Genomic DNA, 20,105 nt, shown 5'->3' on the forward strand with positions numbered 1-20,105 from the left:
AACCAAGGGGAAGAGGTCCAACCTATCCACTCTATCTCGGCCCCTAGTGATTTAATGAACCTCCATTAAATCTCCTTTCAGCCTCCCCTGTTCCAAAGAAAACAACCCCATGCTATCCAATCATTCCTCATCGCGGGAATTCCTTGTAAATCACCCCTCTGGTTTAATCACAGCTTTCCGATAGTGTGGTCTCAACTAAAAGACAGCACCTCTGACAATGGAGCGTTCCCTCGGTACTGCACCAATGGTGTCAGCCTCGATTTTGTGCTCAAGTCTCTGGAGTGGGGCTTGAACCCATGACCATCTGACTCAGAAAAGCAAGAGCTGGAGTTTACACCAGCCCCACCCCCAGCCCCACCCACCACCCACTCGTAAAATACAGCACTTGGCCTTTCTGGCTCCTTCCCGCCTGCCCCCGACCTGTCTTTCATTTTATGGGGGAGGCGTCAGGTAGTACGCCCGCTCTTGGGCCTGTTGAGGCCTGTAAGAGGCCAATTAAGGGCCAGTTAAAGCACTTCATTTTACCCACAGCAGGGCGAGGCCCACTCCAGGATGATAGCTTGGCCATTTTGTACTATGTGAGCTGGAGCCAGGCAAGAAAGGGAGGGGCCTCCTTTGGGGTACCCCTGTGACCATCGGAGGCACCCCTCCCGGAGGTCATACCGCCCCCAGCCTCTCAAACCTTGCCCACTGCCCCCCCACACCCGTCGCTGGTGTCTGCCAGCCAGGCCCCACCGATACCCGGGGCTTACCTTGAAGGCTGGCTCCATAAACCACACCCCCCCCCCCCCCCCCCCCCCCGCCCCTTCTTCAGGCACAGCCTGCAGTCCCGGCAGTGGCCACCGCCCAAACCTGGCACTGTTGGGACTACACAGCTGCCAGCCTATCAGATTGGCTCTCGAAGACAGGACTTACTCCCCACAACGGGGCGGAATACTCAACCTTGGGCTGCTTCCAATGTAAAACGGCAGCGGGGAAGCCGGCTTTTTGGTGGGCAGGCGCTCAGCCCGGGGTCGGGGGGTGTGGTGGAATATGGCACCCTGTACAATCCAGCCCCAAGAACACTACCTACTGAGCCAAGATTGGTTTGGTTGGGCTGAGAGAGAGAGAGAGACAGGCATTGGAGGTGGGAAGTGGGTCTTTCTTTCCATTAGGATGCCCTTCAGTTGGAAGTTGCCAATTACCACCCTGGAAGGTACATGGATAGGTGGGGTGGGGGGAGGAAGGGGTGGAACAGAGATAGCTCCAGGTAGCCTTTCATGGGTGAGGCCTTCTTTGGCCCCCTCTCACCCCCATCTGGGGTCCAGTCCTGGTGCTACCCCAGGCCTAGCTTCATACTTGTGGCAGAGATGAGCGAGAGAGGGCAAACGGTTAGGAGGTAGATGGGAACTACTTGGCCCTTCCTTCTGTGGGTGGGGGAAGCAGCAGGCAATTGGGGTCCCACCTGGGCCAGCAGGGACAAAATTCAGGTCAAGACAAATTTCACTCCTCTCTCCGGCAATTTTGGGGAGAAATATTCTATCCCCCCGCCAATGCCAGAGGGAGACTTGAGTTGGGAGGAACGAGTGCAGTCACGAGCATGGTGTGCAAAGCTGGTCCGGATTCCATTCATCCCATAACATTTTCTTCTCCTCACTGTTTCAGCTCCTCACCCCACACACAAGGTATACGCTCGAGATAAACACCAGGGCCAGAAGTGACCTCTTGGGAAAGGATGGCGTCATTGCCAGAGTAAGTGTCTCCTTCTCTCTTCTCATCTTTAGAATGTGTTGGGGTGGCCCTTAATTTCCTTCAACTATTGTCAGCAAATTTGAATATGACACCAAAAATGCCCGCAACATAAACCTTTCACTGGGCTCCACCCAGAACATACGATCATAAGAGTTAGGAGCAGGAGTAGGCCACTCGGCCCCTCAAGCCTGCTCTACCATTCGATAAGATCATGGTTGATCTGATTGTAACCTCAAGCCCACATGGCCCCGATAACCTTTCACGCCCTTGCTTATCAAGAATCCATCTAGCTCTGTCTTCAAAATATTCTGCTTCCACTGCCTTTTAAGGAAGAGAGTTCCAAAGGCTTCCATCCAAGAGAAAAATAATTCTCCTCATCTCTGTCTAAATGGGTGACCCCTTATTTTTAAATAGTGACCCTTAGTTCTAGATTCTCCCACGAGGAAACATTCTCTCCACATCCACCCTGTCAAGACCCCTCAGGATCTTATACGCCTCAATCAATTCTCCTCTTACTCTTCTAAACTCCAGCGGATACAAGCCTAGTCTGTCCAACCTTTCCTCATAAGGCAACCTGCCCATTCCAGGTATTAGTTTAGTAAACCTTCTCTGAACTGCTTCTAACACATCTACGTCCTTTCTTAAATAAGGAGACCAGTACTCCAGATGTGGTCTCAAGACTTGACACACTCAATATAATGATCCCAACTTTAACTCACTTAACCCATTCACTTACATTGAGCTAAAATCAGGCTCAATGTCTCTAGTCAGACAGAGAAATAAAACCCAATTTTCCTCCTGGGTAATGGCATAACCTTCCATAAACTTTTCGCTTGTCATTCTCTCTAAGATGCGAAGGAGAGCTCAAGGTCTTTATAGACCTCTAGTCATGCACACTGCTTTTATGACTTTGACAATTTATTATGGCTCAGAAATGAGGTAGTTGCTACACAAAACACCAGGTGCTAACTTATTTACCATTATGCATGTAACTAGTCCTCTTAAGCCCATTGTCTCGCTTCCTATCATGTTCCCAATGTATTAACAAGCATAACCCTAAAATATCCTTGGAATGAACTGTTTAACCATTACAAAAACAATAAGTGCTGGAAAAACTCAGCAGGTCTAACAGCAGCTGTGGAGAGAAAAACAGGGTTAACGTTTCGAGTCCGTATGACTCTTCTTCAGAGGAGTAAAAGGACATTACCTAAACATTAGAGTTAGATCTTTCAGGAGCCAAATTAGGAAACATAGGTACTGAAGAAGAGTCATACGGACTCAAAACTTTAACTCTGTTTTTATCTCTGTCCACAGATGCTGTCAGACCTGCTGAGTTTTTCCAGCATTTTCTGTTTTTGTTTCAGATTTCTAGCATCCACAGTATTTTGCTTTTATCTTTTAACCATTACATTGGTCAGGATTTTGTGATCAGCAGCAAAGCAGTGGTGTTCACTGTTCACCATGCCAAGAGCTGCCAACATTCTGAAGGAATGCACCTCCACACTTGTAAAATTAAATTTTCAACACCAGAGAGGTTTCATGGGCTTTTGAGAAGCAACTTAGGGTTATTGGAGAGCCTTTACAGCATGGCGCCTGCTGCAGGGGATCTGTGGTGTGTGTGAGTGGGTAAGCACAGTGTGTCAGTATCTGTGTAAAGAAGCCCCAATAACTTATAACATGGCCGGCACTTATGAGATACCTGGGGGTTGGGACCATTTCCTGTCCTGACCCCACTAGTGTCACCGGGTAGATCTTCCTGGAGACGGCCAATGAAAAAGCCGCCTTTGGGAGCCCAGTCCAATCAGGAAGGGCAGCTGGGTTCCGGAGTCGGAAGGTGCTTTCACTGCAGCCCAGGGACATGGGCAGTAGTGGCCTTTGCAGTGTGAATGCTGCAGAGGTGCCAGCTACAGGAGTGGCTGTGTCACAATGGAGGTGACTTCCCTAGGAAGGAAGTGATGACATTGCATCAGGTACAGCAGTAGCAGAAACACTGGTCTCCCTGACCTGGCTGCAAGTCCATGCCTTCTGTTTCAGCAAACATAAGCATTACTGCTGGCAACTGATTAAAAGGCCTTCATTGTTTTGCAGCCTGAAAACTTGCACTGTGAAGCCCCATCAAAAATATCACTGAGCTCCTGATACAGTGGAGCAATGCCAGGAAAATTGCCTCTCCCCTTCAAAGGGGTCATCAGTCGAGGTCTTTAAGCGTCCTAATTCTTCCCTTTCCCTTCCAATTGCACTCACAGACCGCTCTGGGAAATTCACGCCAGAGGTGGGAACATGCCAGGGAGCCATCCTGACAGCGTTCCCCTATTTTCCCAGCACTCCCATCTCCAAATTCACCTCCAAGAAATCTGAAAAGTTCTGGCCAGAGAGTCTAAACCAGGAGAGTCTAAACAATTAGAATATTTAATCCAATATAAAATTGGGTCAGTAAAGGAAATGAAGGCAAAGAAAAAAAAAGGTAGGATTTAAGAGAGAGGGAGAGAGGGAAAAGAGACAGGAAGAAATTTTTTTTTTAATTTTAAGTGTTTTTCAAAATCTCCAACAACCATTACATTCTGAAGGAATGATTCTCCACATTTGTAAAATTAGATTTTCATAACTAAAGAGGTTGTTTGACAGCAATTAAAACAATAAAGCCATTAAAAGCTCACTTATACTTAATGCACCAGCCCCGCCTCTCTGTCTGGCATATTTAGTGGGTAGAGGGTATAGTGTAAATTTGTAAACCATCCACAAGTTAAAAGAAAGCTAACACCTCACTCACACTACATTAAGCCAATACCTATTTAGTCTATCTGCATACACAGATGGGATATCTTATGCTACTCCTTTATTCTTCACTTATGTTCTCAAGGTGGTTGCCTCAGGAGGAGCTGGCCAGGACGTGATTGCACAGAAAGCATTTCAATCTTTCACCTACCAAGCCATGTGTCTGCCAGATAACCTGAAGGAGCGCGGGCTTGAGGGATTAAAAGAATATTATTACCAAGAGGATGGCCTCCAGCTCTGGTCTGCAATCAACAAGTAAAGCTCCTGCTAATTCTTATTCATCTTATTCATTCATGGAATGCAGCCATCACTGACAAGGCCGGCGTTTATTGCCAATCCCTAGTTGCCCTTGAGAAGGTGGTGGTGAGCCGCCTTCTTGAATCGCTGCAGTCCCTGCGGTGTAGGTACACCCACAGTGCCGTTAGGGAGGGGGTTTCAGGATTTTGACCCAGCGACAGTGAAGGAATGAACGGTGATATATTTCCAGGTCAGGACGGTGAGCTGCTTGGAGTGGAACTTGCCGGTGGTGATGTTTCCATGCGTCTGCTGTCCCTTGTGGTGGTAGAGGTCGGGGATTAAGGAGGTGCTGTCGAGGGAGCCTTGGTGAGTTGCTGCAGTGCATCTTGTAGATGGTACACACTGCAGCCACTGTGCATCGGTGGTGGGGGGAGTGAACGTTTAAGGCGGTGGATGTCTGCGATGTCCTGGGTTACAAGAACCTTGCATTTATCCAGTGACTTTAACACTGGAATGTGACCCTTGACAAAAAGGCATCATTGAGAGGCAATCTCACCTCCTTGATTTTCTTAACTTTTCAAAATATTAAGGGGAACTGATAGCGAAAATAGAGAGAAACTGTTTCTATTGATTGGGGAGGGTAGGACTAAAGGACATTAGCTAAACATTAGAGTTAGATATTTCAGGAGCAAAACTAGGAAACATTTCCACACTCAACAGAGGGTAGATATTCGGAATTCTCGCCAGCAAGTGACAATTGGATGTAGGTCCATTGTCAATCTTAAACCAGAGATTGATAGATTTGTGTCAACCAAAGGTGTTCAGGGATCTGGGGTAAAGGTGGGAATGTGGAATTAGTCACATTTCACCCAGGATCTCCAAGGATGGCGGACCAAGCTCGATGGGCTGAATGGCCTTCTCCTGTTCCAATGGCGAACTGGCTGTGCCAGGACAGAACAAGGTGCTGAAGGATGGTGAGGTGGAAAGTGGGGGTGGAAAGTGGGGTGGGTCATAGTGGCGGCGGGGGAGGTGGGGGGATGCGGGACAGAGTGGGGTAGCAGGGCCAGAGTCCCTTTGACTTATGCGGTGAGAGAAGAGAAAGGACAGAAAGGCCTGCATTTCCGTGGCGCCTTCCGTGACCCGCGGGGCATCCCACAGCCAACGAGGTACGTCCTGAAGCGTAGACGCTCTGGAAGTAGAGAGAACGCAGCAGGCAACCTGCGCACAGCAAGATCCCACAAACAGCAATGCGATAATGACAAAATGATCTGTTGTAGCGTTGCTGGACGAGGGAGAGAAGCTGGTCCAAGGTACTGGGGTGGGTGATGGTGGGGGTGGAGGGGAAGAGTGACCCTTCTCTAATGCACAGCAATATAACAATAGGTGTGCTGGAACCTATAAGGCTGACTTTGAAATAGACCTTTCGAATTGTGTCATTTCCCTGTCCACCACCTACTCTCTTGATGGTTCAGTGCCCTTGTGTCAAATGCATGGAACGAATGTGAACACATTGGAGAGAGTGCAAAGAGAGGTTTACAAGAATGGTTCCAGGGATGAGACACTTCAGTCATGAGGAAAGATTGGAGAAGTTGGGACTGTTCTCCTCGGAGAGGAGAAGGCTGAGAGGAGACTTGATAGAAGTTTGCAAAATCATGAGGGGGCCTGGACAGAGTAGATAGGGAGAAGATGTTCCTGCTCATAAATGGATCGAGAACTAGAGGGCAGAGTTTTAAAGTGTTTTGCAAAAGAAGCAAACGCGAGGTGCGAAAAAAACTTTTTCACACAGCGAGTGGTTAGGGTTTGGAATGCACTGCCTGGAAGTGTGGTGGAGGCAGGTTCAATTGAGGCATTCAAGAGGGCATTAGATGATTAGTTAAATAGAAACAATGTGCAGGGGTACGAGGAATGGGCAAGATCTTGGCAGTAAGTTAAAATGCTCAGAGAGCTGGCGCAGACATGATAGGCCAAATGGCCTCCTTCTGCGCTGTAACAATTCTGTGAGCTGTGCAGATTAGAGTGAGACCCGTGACCTGTGGTGAGGGAAGATGTTTCTGCCAGGTACTCTGCAGGTCCCTGTAACTGGCCTCCACCACCCATCTCTTCCAACCCACCCCCACACCCCACCTGAAGGGGGAAACGAAGCAGCTGGCATTGCTGCTCGTGCCAGGACAAGTAGAGGGGGTTTTTTGACAGAAAACGTACTTGGCATCCTTGACTTCATACAGAGGCACAGGGTACCAGTCCGGACTTTCAATGTGGGATTGGGAATCTGACTCCCAGGCGATTGGATAGAGGTGTTCAAAATAACAAAGGGTTTCGATAAAGTAAACAAGGAGAAACTGCTTCCAGTGATGAAGGGTCACTAACCAAACTGAAGATAATTGACAAAAGAAGCAGAGGGGAGATGAGGAGATTTTTCTTTTTAAACACATTGAATTATTTGAAGCTGGAATGCGGTGAAAAGAAACATGGGACTGATTGGAGAGTTCTTTCAACCAGACAGCAGAGGCACAATGGGCTAAAGAGCCTCCCTGTGTGCCGTATCATTCAATGGCTGTGTGATGTCTATTCCCTATCCATTGGGACCTCCTGTATAGTGCATGGGTACAGTTGTCAAGTGAAATCCGGATCCACGGGTTAAATGCCTTGGCCAAACTTGGCACCAGGTCCATGGGGGTGCGCTCACGGAGGTCTGTCAGTGCCCATGGAGGACCTGGCCCCCTTGAGCCCCAGAAGAGTGAGCCACTGGGCAAAGGGGAGAGAACTGGAAGGGGAAAAAACATCTAACAACTGTCTTGTTACCGCCCCCTCTAGGTACGTCAAAGGCATTACAGGCCTCTACTACGAGAGTGACCAGGAAGTACTCGAGGACACTGAACTGCAGGCTTGGCTTAAAGACCTGGTGCAGGAGGGATTTCAGGAACTTCCAGGAGTCGGTAACTGAAAGCAATTGTTTGTGGAGTAATTGGGAAGAGGATGAAGAGCGTGGAGGTAGAAAAGCATCATAAATATAAGTGGATAGCGAGATCAGTGTGATTTGAATGGTTAATATGTGGGTTCAAATTCCATCCTCATTGCCAATTTTGTTGTGTATTTGCCGGTTTGTTACATATTTTACATATTTGACTTACCTCGGAGCAGTGCAGAAATGACACTAGTTTAAGTCTACAACAGGTTTATTTATAGTGCTTTAAAATATCTCAGCAATCACACGATTTCGACACACACTTACATAGCTCTGGCACCTCAGGAGCTTCTGGAAGTTACTGGTAACTTTGGCTCTCAGAGGCTACACCCAGGCTTAATCAATCAAGTACAGTGAACATGGGTCAGTCAACAGGCTAATATAATCAAACACAGATCAATTAAACCATTGAACACCACATCTTTGCCAGTGCCCCAATAGATAGGGGTGCCCACTTAGAGCATGAAGATCTCCAATGGAGCTCAACCGGGACAATTATAGGAACAGTTCATTTGGCCAGAGTATCTCAGATGATAGCGAGGGAGAAGCATCAGCCCAGGCTACTGCTCCTGATGACCCCAGCCCGGTTGTTCAGCCAATTATGCTTGCACGGTTTGCGGATGCTCCGCCTTCAGGCTCCTGCCTGAAGAATGACCATGTGGATGAGGATGGAGGACGGGCAATGCAGGTGCCAGCACTGGCAAAGGCAAAACATTTCTGGTGCTCTGGAGGCACAGGGGACATGAGTTGCCAGACCAGGCAAATCAACCTCAAAAGATACAAACAGAAGTTTCACAATTTCGCAATCAAATTTGATAAAAGTTCAACTGGTACCCTTCATGTTAATTTAACAATTCAAATAATCAGGCATAACTTACATTTATATAGCGCCTTTAGTATAGTCAACCACCTTAAGGCGCTTCACAGGAGTGTTTTTAAACAAAATTTGACACCAAGGCAGATAACGAGATATTAGAATGGATGACCAAAAGCTTGGTCAAAGAGGTACATCTTAAGGGGCATCTTAAATGAGGAGAGAAAGACGCAGAGGATTAAGGAGGGAACTCCAGAGCTTAGGGTCCAGGCAGCTGAAGGCACGACCATAAATGGAGTGATTAAAATCAGGGGCAGACAAGAGGCCGGAATTGGAGGAGCGCAGAGATCTTGGAGGCATTGACGGAAGGGATGATATCGGTGGGGGATGACCATTGGGTGGGGGGGTTTCCTGTTTGAGCACCTGTGTCCCATCCAGTGCCTCCCAGTCACCCTTCTGTGTCAAAAAAAAAAAATTCAGCAGGAACTTCTAACTCCAGAGAGTGGGAATTGGTGGCCGAGGAGAATGCCAGAGATAAATTTATGGGGAAGTCGGATAATAACATGCAGGAGAAAGGAATAGAAGGGGGGATGTTGATAGGGTCGGGGGCAGGAAAGACCTGCATAGACCAGTTAGGCCAAACGGTTTCCATGCTGTACATTAAACGTGATAGAAAAAGCCAAGCAACAAGGATTTGCGAAGTTGGGGGGGGGGTTCCTTAGATGGCACCCTCGTGTCCCCTATGATCTGATTGTCGGACTAACCTAATTTCCTTCAGAACTCCCAGCAGCCTTCCAAACCAGAGAGGAGCTGTTCAAATTCCTAACCATGGTGATCTTCACGTGCTCGGCACAGCACGCTGCAGTCAACAACGGTCAGGTAAGGGACTTTGGGCCCTCTTGCTTCACTCAGCGCTCAGGGTCAGGTGGGTTAGGGTGAGGGGTGGGTAGGGGAGGAGTGGGTGAGGTAGGAGGGTTTGATAAGAGGCGGCTGGGTGAGGGGCCGGGTCAAAGTGAGGACCAGCGGGTCAGCTTTAGTACCGCTCTCTCACCTCTGAGTTCCGGGTTCGAGTACCACCCCAGGGGGGCACAGAAATCAAGGCTGACACTCCAGTGCGGTACTGAGGGAGTGCGGCACTGTCAGGACTGCAGCCTTTCAGATGAGATGTTAAGCTGAGGCCCCATCTGCCTGCTCAGGTGACAACATTTCAAAGAGGCTCCCCAAAGCCTGTCCACCACCTCCACGGCACAAGTCAGGAGTGTGATGGAATACTCCCCACTTGCCTGGATGAGTGCAGCTCCAACAACACTCAAGAAGCTCGACACCATCCAGGACAAAGCAGCCCGCTTGGTTGGTACCACATCCATAAACATTCACTCCCTCCACCAGCGAAGCATAGTAGCAGCAGGGTGTGTACCATCTACAAGATGCACTGCAGGAACTCACCAAGGCTCCTTAGGCAGCACCTTCCAAACCCACAACCCATTACCATCTAGAAGGACAAGGGCAGCAGACACATGGGGAACACCACCTCCTGGAAGTTCCCCTCCAAGCCACTCACCATCCTGACTTGGAAATATATCGGCCGTTCCTTCACTGTCGCTGGGTCAAAATCCTGGAACTCCCTCCCTAACCGCGCTGTGGGTGTACCTACACCACGCGGACTGCAGCGGTTCAAGAAAGCAGCTCACCGCCACCTTCTCAAAGGGCAATTAGGGATGGGCAATAAATGCTGGCCCAGCCAGCGAAGCCCACATCCTGTAAGTGAATAAAAAATAAGGAGCGGGGAAGTAACCACCGGTGTCTTGGCCGATATTTATCCTTCAATCTACATCACATGAACAGATGAGCAGGTCACGATTACATTGCTGTTTGTGGGAGCTTGCTGTACACATTCTGGCTTTAGTGTTTTCTACATTACAACAGTGACTGCATTTTTTAAAAAAAAGACATATTTCGCTGGCCGTAAAGATGTTTGAAACATCCAGTCATTGTGAAAAGTGATATATAAATGCAAGTTTGGGGGATGATGGGGGCGGGGGTGAGGTCAGGTGGGAAGAGGAAGAAGTGAGTGGAATTTTGTAGTTAAAAGCTGTGGTTCTGAACCCCAATTGCCATGCTCGTTGTTGGCATCAACTCAGAGGATGTTACAGCCCAGAAGGAGAGCCTTCCGGCCAAACTGCCTGTGCTAGCTCTCTCTAGGTGGTCCACCACTCTCTTCAACTTTCCCTATCCCCAATTAAAAAGAATCCTTTTCAAACATTTCTCAACTCCCCTTTCAAAAGTTACCCAGGAATCCTTTCCCACACCGGCTGGGAACTCTATATCCTAATATTTCTCCGTATCCAAGAATTCTTCCCTTTCCTGTTGATCTTAGGGATGTCGATGGGAAACTCTTTTGTTACCATTTCAACTACCGTCATTCACCCTAATTCCAAAGCCCCTCAGAATTTTGGGCACCCAGTCAGATATCTTTAACGTGCTCGTTCGACTCCATGACCCCTAACCTTTGACCTCTTTCTCTTGGCAGTATGATTGGTCCTGCTGGGTACCAAACAGCCCCTGTACAATGAGACAGCCTCCACCAACCAGAAAGGATGGCATCTCAATGGAGGATCTCATGGAGACCTTGCCGGACATGAGTCAGTCCTCCGTGCAGATGGCCTTCACATGGCACCTGGGCCGACCACTTCCCAACAAGGTGAGGAATCCGTGAGCCAACCAGAAGTGACGTCTCTTAATATAAACACTCACAAATGTGTCAAATGAGTGCGTGGACATGGATACACGCACACACACACACACTCACACTCACGTGCACACACACATACACATGCACACACACACACACACATGCGCGCAAACATACTCGTGTGCACACACATATACATGCACACACACACACACACACACATGCGCGCAAACACACTCGTGTGCACACACTCGCACACACACATGCACGCGCGCACACATGCACGCACACAAGCACACATACACATACACACACGTGCACAAACACACACGCACATGCACACACACACAGACACACATGCATGCACACACACGCCACATGCAAGAATACACACATGCACACAGATGCACACGCATGCGCACACACACATGTACGCTCAGACACACATGCACACACACATGCATACCCATGCACACACACGCCACATGCAAGAACACACACATGCACACAGATGCACACGCATGCGCACACACTCATGTGCGCACAGACACACATGCACACACATGCATACCCATGCACACACACCCACACACACACAGACGCATGCGTACACACCCACACACGTACACATACGTGCGCACACTCATGCACATTGACTTCTTAACACAATTCAAAGCTGAGCTCCACCCTCTCAGCAGTGATGTATTCTCGCATATAAAGTCCCAGGCTCCTCCCAACTTTAACAGGGTCTCTTCTTCTGGCCCCACCAAGGTGAATGTTCCAGTGTCCTTTTAAAAACAGTCTCTTCACTTAATATGAGCATAATTGAATGGACTTTCAGTATCAAGGCACCCTCTGGCCATTCCTAGGTCTTTAAATCCCCAAAATCCTCATCTCTTCAAACAGGGATTCTGTCCTCACCAGCACTCTGCTTGGTAGTTAACACAAAAACCATCCTTCTCCTCTGCTTGGCACAGCAGCACCTGTTTTTGATCTTCCTCCCCCACATCTCTCTGTCTGACTGACTCCGAGAATCCATACAGAGCAGGACTGGCTGCTTCCTCCTTTGTGTCCCAGTGTTAAAACTTGCACCTGACATTCAATAAGTTTTGACCTGGTCCTCTGTTCCATAGCAACCAGGTCACATGGGCTCGTCTCCGGGCAAATTTTGTGAGAGGTCACATTCCCCTTTCCAAACCAGCCATTTTTACCATCAATTTAAGGAGGCAGTTTAAAACTTAACCATCTTATAATGTCCAGCATTAAAACATAATACTTTCCACTTGCCCAGATTAGGGTAGCTCCAACACGCAAAAAGCTCGACACCATCCAGGACAAAGCAGCCCACTTGATTGGCATCTCATCTAGCATCTTAAACATACACACCCTCTGCCACTGGTGCCCAATGGCAGCAGAGTATGCCATTGACAAAGATGCACTGCAGCAATTCGCAAAGGATCCTTTGACAGCACCTCCATACCTTTACCAGCTAGAAGGACAGGGGCAGCAGATGCATGGGAACACCACCACCTGGAAGTTCCCCTCCAAGTCACTCACTATCCTTATTGGGAATATATCGCTGTCCATGGTCAAAATCTGGAAGTCAGTCCCTGTCAGCACTGTGGGTGTGTCCTAATGACATGAAGCACAGTGGGTCAAGAAGGCAGCTCATTGCCATTTTCCCATCGGCAATTAGGGATGGACAAAAAATGCTGGTCCAGCCAGCGACGCCCACATCCCATGAACGAATGTAAAAAAATGTACATGAATACACATCAGTTACATACACATACAGACACTCACACACACACACACACACACATACAGACACTCACATATACACACACACACACACACACACACGCACACACACCATCTAGAAGGACAAGGGCAACAGATAGATGGGAACACCACCATCTGGAAGTTCCCCTCCAAACCACTCACCATCCTGACTTGGAAATATATCGGCCGTTCCTTCACTGTCGCTGGCTCCAAATCCTGGAACTCCCTCCCTAACAGCGCTGTGGGTGCACCTACAGCACATGGACTGCAGCGGTTCAAGAAGGCAGCTCACCGCCACCTTCTCAAGGGGCAATTGGGGACAGGCAATAAATGCTGGGCCCAGCCAGCGACACCCACATCCTGTAAATGAATTTTAAAAAACTACCCAGTGAAGCTTCAGATTTGGGTGGAGAAGATCTATAATAAGATGTATTTTTTTCTAAATATGATACTATTTGTTCAGATATTGCTGGGCTGTTTTAAGGAGGAATACTTCACAGAGGAAAGAGCCAAGAAAGTCATCGCAGAGTTTCAGGAGGACCTGAAGCAGATTGAGGAGCGGATCCAGAAGCGGAACAATAAGTTGCCTCTGAAATACAAGGACCTGATACCGTCAAACATTGAGAACAGCATCAGTATCTGAGCCTTGCTCACTGCGGACTTCACTGCAGCCCCATGTGGTCCAATGATGACTGATCAGACCCACAACAGTGGCAGAAGGACTATTCTACACCCCCAGGGCCCCAGTACTACAGAGAACATACACACATATCAATTAGGAGCATGAGTCAGGCACAACAGGAATGGGCGGGTTGTCTTATGAGGAAAGGTTGAACACATTTGACTTGTATCCACTAGAGTTCCTCAGGATAGTGTCCTCGGCCCAACCACCTTCAGCTGCTTCATCAATGACCTTTCTTCCATCATAGGTCAGAAGTGGGGATGTTCGCTGATGATTGCACAATGTTCAGCAGCATTCACGACTCCTCAGATACTGAAGCAGTCCATGTCCAAATGCAGCAAGACCTGGACAATATCCAGGCTTGGGCTGACAAGTGGCAAGTAACATTCACGCCACACAAGTGTCAGGCAATGACCATCTCCAACAAGAGATAATCTAACTATCACCCCCTGTCACTCAATGGCATTACCAGCAATATCAACAACGTGGGGGTTACCATTGACCAGAAACTGAACTGGACCAGCCATATAAATACTGTGGCTACAAGAGCAGGTCAGCGGCTAGGAATCCTGCAGAGAGTAACTCACCTCCTGACTCCCCAAAGCCTGTCCACCATCTACAAGGCACAAGTCAGGAGTGTGATGGAATACTCCCCACTTGCCTGGATGAGTGTGGCTCCCACAACACTCAAGAAGCTCGACACCATCCAGGACAAAGCAGCCCCACTTGATTGGCACCACATCCACAAACATTCATTCCCTCTACCACCGACGCACAGTAGCAGCAGTGTGTGTTCCATCTACAAGATTTTTTTTTTGCAAAATATACTTTATTCATAAAATATCTGGAAGAACATTCCAAACCATTTCAAAATCACCGTCACAAAAGTACAATCAGATTCAACTTTTACAACATGAATCACGAGGTGTATCAATACAATCAATGAATATTACAATCATTTGCAGACATTTGTTTGAGCTGTACAGCCTGAGGGGCTCTCAACAGTTCCCAGCCCCCCAGTGCATTGTAGCTGAAAGGTCTTAGACAACGACCCTTCCCCATTGCGCCTTTGCAGCAGCTGCCCCAAGCTTTACTGCGTCCCTCAGCATGTAGTCCTGGACTTTGGAATGTGCCAGTCTGCAACACTCGGTCAGGGACAACTCTTTGCGCTGGAAGACCAACAAGTTTCGGGCAGACCAAAGAGCGTCTTTCACCGAGTTGATGATCCTCCAGCTGTAGTTGATGTTTGTCTCAGTGTGTGTCCCTGGGAACAGCCCGTAGAGCACAGAGTCCTGTGTCACAGAACTGCTCGGGATGAACCTCGACAGAAACCACCTACAAGATCCAATGCAGCAACTCGCCCAGGCTCTACGTGAATGGGAGTCCCTCACCTGCTCCCTGGGATAGACTCCGAAACCCAACCCAATCCATCCAGTTCTGACTTTTTGCGCACGTCCCATTTTAATCGCTCCCTTGTCAGCTGCGCCTTCAGCCACTTGGTGGGAAGAAACTGATTTGATTTGAACCTAATGCCATGTCCGCTTTGAAGGGTCGCGTGAAGTACTTTTATAAATTTTCATGAATAAAATAGATTTTAGAAAAAAAGACTTGTCTACCCCTCAGCTCCTGACAAAGCCTTTCTATCTCCTCCTGTCGGATTGGCTTCCCCTCTGTGGGTGCAGTGGCGTCCATTCGCCAGCAGAGGGTGGCAGTGTATCACTGAAATCACAAGAGAGAGAAACAGCTGCGAGGAATCGAGAGACTTTGAGCCATTTTTAATTCATTCAGCCCCAGACCAAAGATTTCCCATTGCAGCAGCCTCAGCTGCCTCTGAAAAGACTTTTAGGCTTTTCCACTCCCAATGCCAAATCACTTCCTGAAATGATCTTTTCGTTTTTCTCCCTCTAATGATCTTTTCCTTTAGGTATTGATCCAATTTCCAATTGAAAGTTAATATTGACAGCAGCTGATTCACAGAATGAGTGAGGGGGAGAGGGGGCAGGATGATGTACCTGGGCAGGTGAGTGATGGGGAGAGGAGGCAGGATGATATCCCTGGGCAGGTGAGTGAGGGGTGAGGGGGCAGGATGATGTACCTGAACAGGTGAGTGAGGGGGAGATGGGGCAGGATGATGTACCTGGACATGTGAATGAGGGGGCGGGGGGAACAGGGTGATGTACCTGGACAGTGAGTGAGGGGGAGAGGGGGCAGGATGATGTACCTGGACAGGTGAGGGAGGGAGGGAACAGGGTGATGTACCTGGACAGGTGAGTGAGGGGGAGAAGGGGCAGGATGATGTACCTGGACAGGTGAGTGAGGGGAAGGGGGGAACAGGGTGATGTACCTGGACAGGTGAGTGAGGGGGAGAGGGTTTAGGGTGAAGTACCTGGACAAGAGAGTTAAGGGGCAGGATGATGTATCTGGACAGGTGAGTGAGTGAGGGGTAATATCACACACACACTCAGACTCGCATCCGCAGAAATTCATTCTTTATTTCATATTTATTTTGCTCTATATCCTCGTGACAAAATCTGTATTGCCATTAACCATTATCATGGACAATTTACTCAGTCAAGTTGTAGTTTTACAGGAATATTGAAACAGGCACCCCTTCCCCAACACACAATAAATAAACAGAGGCTCAATCATACCCCAGTTATGTTTGGAAGTGTTAACTTCCAGAGAACACAAGGTGGTTAAAATGATTCTGTTGCCAAGGTGAAATGTGTTGCTGCTTTATAATCTCAATCTCACTCCAGTCAGCCAGGGAGTACATTAGTAAAATAACACAAGGAAAGTTAAAAGTCTTTGCAGGTTTCATTTTGAAATTAGAAAATGTAACTATATCACCATAGCACAGAGTCGAATTGCAATTGTTGACCCCAAAACAAATATTACATTTGACATATTATTTGGTTTTATTTTAGTATATAATGGTGTAAAGTATCTCACACCACAGTTGATGTGACAAAGGTGGAATACAGACTGGGAATGAGAGTGAAGCTGCCCTGCAGACTGAATGGTTCTTGTTGGTGAATTTAGAAGCTGAAGGTTACATTTGAAGAGGCTCCAAGAGCCTCTAACAACTGAACTGGCCTTTGGGAAGAGACTGTTCCTGCAGCTGTTTCCCCGCCTGTCCGCTAGGGGCTGCTCTAACTATCCTCAGAGCCTCCTCTCCCTCTGGTCCACCCAGATCACCTCTTGCCCATCCCCTACATTACCTGGAAAAACTTAGTGAATGAGAGGTAATCTAATTCAACAGGGTCATGAGGACTCGAAACGTCAACTCTTTTATTCTCCGCCGATGCTGTCAGACCTGCTGAGTTTTTCCAGGTAACTTTGTCTTTGTTTTGGATTTCCAACATCCGCAGTTTTTTGGTTTTTATCTTGCCCAGCTGCGGGTGAAGCTGCGCATGTGCGGAGGGTTCCCCATCCCAGAGTGCAGCGGGGCCCGTGTCATTGATAGAGTTTTTTCCAGCCGCGGGGGATTGTGGGAAACGGGGCCCGCCATTACTCCCTCGCCAATTGGGCCAACTGGGTTGCAGCCTGCAGGGGGAGTAATGAATGACATAAATGGGAGTTTGAGTTGGTTATTCGGCCCTTCGAGCCTGTCTGTCATTTAACAAAATCATTGCTGATCTTCTACCTCAACTCCACTTTCCTGAACTCTGCACCCAAATCCTTGGTTCCCTCAGTACCCAAACAGCACTGGATCTAGCATATAGTCAATAGCAGAGCATCCACAGCAAGGAACTTCAAAGACTCGTCACTCGTTGAGTGAAGAAATTTCTCCTCAGCTCAGTCCGAAATGGCCAACTCCTTATTCTGAGACTGTGACCCCCGCATTAGCTTCCCAGCTATAGGGGGGAAACATTCACCTAGCACCAACCTCGTCAAGCACCTTGAGAATTTTTAATATCTTGACTAGATTACCTCTCATTCACTAAACTTTAAAGAATTGAGGTCCATTCCACTCAACCTCTCATCATAGGATAATTCTCTCATCCCAGGAATCAGCTCTGTGAACCTTTATTACACTCCCTCTAAGGCATTTATATCCTCCATTAGGAAAGAAGACCAAAATTGTACACAGTACCCAAGATGTCATCTGAGCCAGACCCTATATAATTTCAATAAGACTTCTTTACTCTTGTACTCTAATCCTTCATAATGAAGGCTAAGATACAATTTGCTTTCCTACTTGCTTGCTGTACCTGCATGTTAACACATTGCAATTCATGCACCATAAGCTCCAAGACCTTCTAAATGACAACAATAAACAGTCTCTCAATTTTTACAAAATGTCCTGATTTTCCATTTTTCTCACAAAAATGGATGACTTCACATTTCCATACATTATCTATTCCATCTGCTACATTCTTCCCCACTCACTTAGCTTGGTCCATATCCCTTTGCAGCCTCTATGTATCTTCCTCACAGCTTACTTCTCTGACTTTGTATCAGCAGCAAACCTGGATATGTTACACTTAATCACGCCCCTCATCAAAGTCATTGATATAGTTTTTAAATAACTGAAGCCCCAGCACTGATCTATGTGGGATTCCACTCGTTGCAGCCTGCCAATCCAAAAATGATCCATTAATTCCTACTTTCTGTTCACCAAGCCCCAATGCCATGACCCCTAATTTTGTGTAACAGCCTCTTGTGTGGCAGCTTATCAAATACTTTCTGGAAATGTAAACGTGCTGCAACCCCTAGTTACCCTGCGAGTTATAACCTCAAAAAATCCCTAACAGAATTGTCAAGGTAAGTTTCCCTTTTATAAATCGCAGTTGACTTGGCCCAATCATATTATAAGTGCCCAGTTATCACAGCCATAATATTGGATCCTCACATCATCTCTACGACTGATGTTATGCTCACTGGCCTAGAACTCCCTGTTTTCTCTCTTTCTCCTTTCTTAACTAGCCCTCCATCCCATCAATATCTGTGTCCAGTGACAGTGTGGTCCTGAAAGGTTCAGCTCACAATGAATGCCATAGGATCAGGGAGAAGTTAAATGTTCCCCCCTGCATCTCCATGATATGACCTTGTTCACAGAGCGCAAGTGAAGTGCCATCAGCCAGACAGGAGTGAGACATTCACATTAGCTATGTGAGGATCTATGGTGTCTCCTCACTGCATGTTGTCATCATCCTCCAAAAATCTAACAGTTATGAGGGCCTGGTGTGGTGCTGTAGGTCAGATCTACCTTCAGGCAGAGAACTGAAGAAGAAGCCACTTGGTTATGGGTAATACCTTTGGGTCAAGGAACAGGTTGAGACTATTATGCTTCCTAATATTGTGAGACAATCAATTATTCAGAATGTGTAACAAGAAACTTTTTTTTAATCATGAGAAGTGATAGCCAAGCAAATTGTCTTATTTCTAAGCATCTTAGGTTAGTTAGTTTGAAAGATGACTTTACTGACACAATTATAGTTTAAAAAGGCAAAAAAACACGATAATTCAAAAATAGGTCCATGTTAATTTTGATTTTTTTTCTACTGATACAGAATTCAATACATATATTTCACTGATTATATATGCAAATTATGCATTCTACCAGAGACAATTGGCAACTTTTGTTTTAGAAATATTGAATTTTTATTTTGAGGTTCCCAATAGAATGTTTGTGGATGGGGTGCCAATCAAGTGGGCTGCTTTGTTCTGGATGGTGTCAAGCTGTCAAGTGTTGTTGGAGCTGCACTCATCCAGGCTAGTGGAGAGTGTTCCATCACACTCCTGACTTGTGCCTTGTAGGTGGTGGACACAAGTTTTGGGGAGTCAGGAGCCACAGGGCTCCTAGCTTCTGACCTGCTCTTGTAGCCACAGTATTTATATGGCTGGTCCAATTCAGTTACTGATCAATGGTAACCCCCAGGATGTTGATAGTGGGGGATTCAGCAATAGTAATGCCATTGAATGTCAAGGGGCACTGGTTAGATTCTCTCTTATTGGAGATGGCCATTTCCTGGTAGTTGTGTGGTGGGAATGTTACTTGCCACTTGTCAGCCCAAGTTTGGATATTATCCAGGTTTTGCTGCATTTGGACATGGATTCTCACCTCACTCCTGAAGTTCAGCTCTTTTGTCCATGTTTGAACGAAGGCTGTAATACGATCAGGGACAGCTGGGACATTGTTGTGTGCGAAGACAGCTGTGAGACTGAACAAAGTCGATAAACCTTCTCAGTAAAGAAAATCTCTGTGCCTTGGTCTTTGCTTCACCCACCAGCTTGGATTCTACTAACAATTAACATTTTGTAACCTTCTTTGGAAAACGGATCAGGTAAAGATTTGCTCTGACAAAATGTTCGCCGTGCTGACTGCTTCATTTTCACTGGTCGGAAACTCTTCAATCAACACACATCAACAACAACCATGATACCAACTAAGATAAGATGCTGCAGACAATGAGCCTCAATA

General features: G+C 47.3%; 1 protein-coding gene across 1 annotated transcript in view; it reads left to right on the plus strand.

Annotated features, from left to right (window-relative positions):
- The window catches only part of alox12 (arachidonate 12-lipoxygenase), a 31,757-nt gene extending 17,842 nt beyond the window's left edge, over positions 1 to 13,915 (plus strand). Inside the window, exons 9-14 of the mRNA XM_041178721.1 lie at positions 1,645 to 1,731; positions 4,592 to 4,761; positions 7,558 to 7,679; positions 9,301 to 9,401; positions 11,053 to 11,223; positions 13,460 to 13,915. Coding sequence (XP_041034655.1) covers positions 1,645 to 1,731; positions 4,592 to 4,761; positions 7,558 to 7,679; positions 9,301 to 9,401; positions 11,053 to 11,223; positions 13,460 to 13,639 — 831 coding nt within the window. The 3' untranslated portion in view covers positions 13,640 to 13,915. The remainder of the gene's footprint in view (positions 1 to 1,644; positions 1,732 to 4,591; positions 4,762 to 7,557; positions 7,680 to 9,300; positions 9,402 to 11,052; positions 11,224 to 13,459) is intronic.
- Positions 13,916 to 20,105: the final 6,190 nt, after the last annotated feature.

Source organism: Carcharodon carcharias, chromosome 33 (genome assembly GCF_017639515.1).
Source record: "Carcharodon carcharias isolate sCarCar2 chromosome 33, sCarCar2.pri, whole genome shotgun sequence".
Classification (NCBI taxonomy): Eukaryota; Metazoa; Chordata; class Chondrichthyes; order Lamniformes; family Lamnidae; genus Carcharodon; species Carcharodon carcharias.